Here is a 2049-nt window from a genome sequence, read left to right on the forward strand (position 1 = left end):
GTGTTTTTCTGCCTTTAGATCCATCATAAACATTATGGAAGATAGGTCACACATGCAGTATCATGCAGAATGGCAAATGCAGGATTACATTGCTAATAATGAGAATTGTTCCAGTCATTAAGAAAGCATTAGATAATCTGTCCATTCTTAACATATTGTAAAAGGATGACAGTACTAACAGACGTTCCACTTCACAGGTCCCGGCGGGTGGACAGCAGGCAGGCAGACCGGGGAGTGTGATTCGGCGCAGAAGCCGCAACTTCTTCCGCAGCAGAGGGAGGGCCCCCAGGTGAAAGAAGGTCAGTTTTCGCAGCAACATAGATTGGCTGTGAAAATCAGCTCCGAAAACCAGCTTCAGCAGCAGAAACTTCAACAGCAGAAGTTGCAGAGGCAGAAGGAGCTTGAGAAGAATGAGAGTAAGGGCACACAGCACATCAAGCTCCAGCAACAGTGGGATGCAGAGGCGTTGGAGGCAAAGAAGCTCCGGCAACATCAGCTGCAGCGAGAAGCGGACGAACATGAGGTTCTGAAGCAGCAGCTGAAACTGAAGCAGCAGCAACAGCTACAAAAGTCAGCTCACATTGATATTCCTGAGACAAAACAGCGACGAGAGGAGGTATATTTCGTTGATCAGCACAGTCAGCAGCTGATACGCGCTGGTTCCCTTGGGAGCGGAGAACCGGCAGCTATCTTGCAGCAGCGGCGGAGTCGATCTCCTCTGCCGTCGCCGACGCCGGCTCGAGGCCAGGCTGTGGGCAGCGAAAGGCCTGTGGTTCCCCCCATCATCCACGCTTCCAACAGGGAGGCGACCGTCAAGGCTCCCGAGGAACGCAAGAACAGCCTGACCAATAACTCTCTGCCCCCCGGACTAGCACAGTTCGAGCGCAACAAGAAGCTCGAGAAGAGCTCCAGCAGCCCTACAATCCGAACCAATGAAAGCGTAGACGTTGCAAGGGGTCCGCCGACCGCCATCTTACAGCACACGGGCTCGGCAGCCGTCGACGCCCGGACCGGAGTGATAAGGGCCGCTGCGAAGGCCTACACGGAAAACTTCCAGTCGTATTCATACTCCAGCTACCTCACCAAGAACAGGAAGGATTCGGCCTCCGCCAAGGATGCCCCTGTGATTAAGGACAGTCTTGAGAGTCAGACTGAAGGAAAGGCATGCCCCCCAGCATCTAGTCCTCAGGAGGGAAACAGTTCAAAGCCATCAAATCAAGTACAGCCTCCAGCGCCCGCGCAGAACCCAAGTGGCCGGCCTCTCTCAAGGAGCACCGAAGGGAAGATAATTGTTCCTCTCACCTCGTTCACGCCTGGCAAAACCCCGGAGGCAGTCGCAGCCAGTGAAAAAAGCTTCGGCAAGGCCCCGATAACAGGCGACAAAGACTGTATTATACCAAAGCCGGCAAAGCCGGAGGCAGCCAAAGGAGGACCAGTATCTGCAGTAGTCAAGCCCCCTGGACCGGCAGTCGAACAGCTGCCATCCAAGACCCAGACCCAGAAGGAGCAGGCAGCCAGTGCCCCGCAACAGCAGCAGCAGCCGCAGACGCGAGGACAGCCCCCGCAGAAGGGCCCCGGCTCTATCGCCAGCAGCACAGCCATTCGCAACACACCGGCGCCCGCCGTACCCCCCGCAAAGAAACTCCCGAAGACCCTCCCCCCCCTTCTCTCCGGCTTCAAGTTCCCCCTGACAGGCGACAGGATGAAGGGCAGCAGCGAAGGGACGCTTCTGATGGCCTGCCGGGTCGCAGAAGAGGACCAGATCGTGAAGCTCCTGAAGGAGCTAACAGCCACGAGTGCCCTTGACGCCACGGCGCTCAACCAGGCGGATCGCTCAGGCAGAGTGAGTACAATCATTTTGAAATATCCATCGCCTCCCGATGTTTCCTTCGACTTCTCTCCCGTTTCCGAATAAGTTATTCCCTCCTTCTTCTTCCCCCTTGGACTCTGTGGCCAGTCGCTTCTCAGGTGTTCCTTCCTTCTCCTTCCAGACGCCCACTTGGAAGAGGGCGAAAGCAAGGCTGGCTTACGGTTCTCGGAGACGTGGCT

At 56.0% G+C, this 2049-nt stretch overlaps 1 protein-coding gene across 1 annotated transcript in view; it reads left to right on the forward strand.

Annotated features, from left to right (window-relative positions):
• The window catches only part of LOC119581986 (cortactin-binding protein 2-like), a gene marked incomplete in the record, with an annotated part of 125597 nt that overhangs the window by 108701 nt on the left and 14847 nt on the right, over positions 1-2049 (forward strand). Inside the window, 1 exon segment of the mRNA XM_037930174.1 lies at positions 198-1843. Coding sequence (XP_037786102.1) covers positions 198-1843 — 1646 coding nt within the window.

Source organism: Penaeus monodon, chromosome 15 (genome assembly GCF_015228065.2).
Source record: "Penaeus monodon isolate SGIC_2016 chromosome 15, NSTDA_Pmon_1, whole genome shotgun sequence".
Classification (NCBI taxonomy): Eukaryota; Metazoa; Arthropoda; class Malacostraca; order Decapoda; family Penaeidae; genus Penaeus; species Penaeus monodon.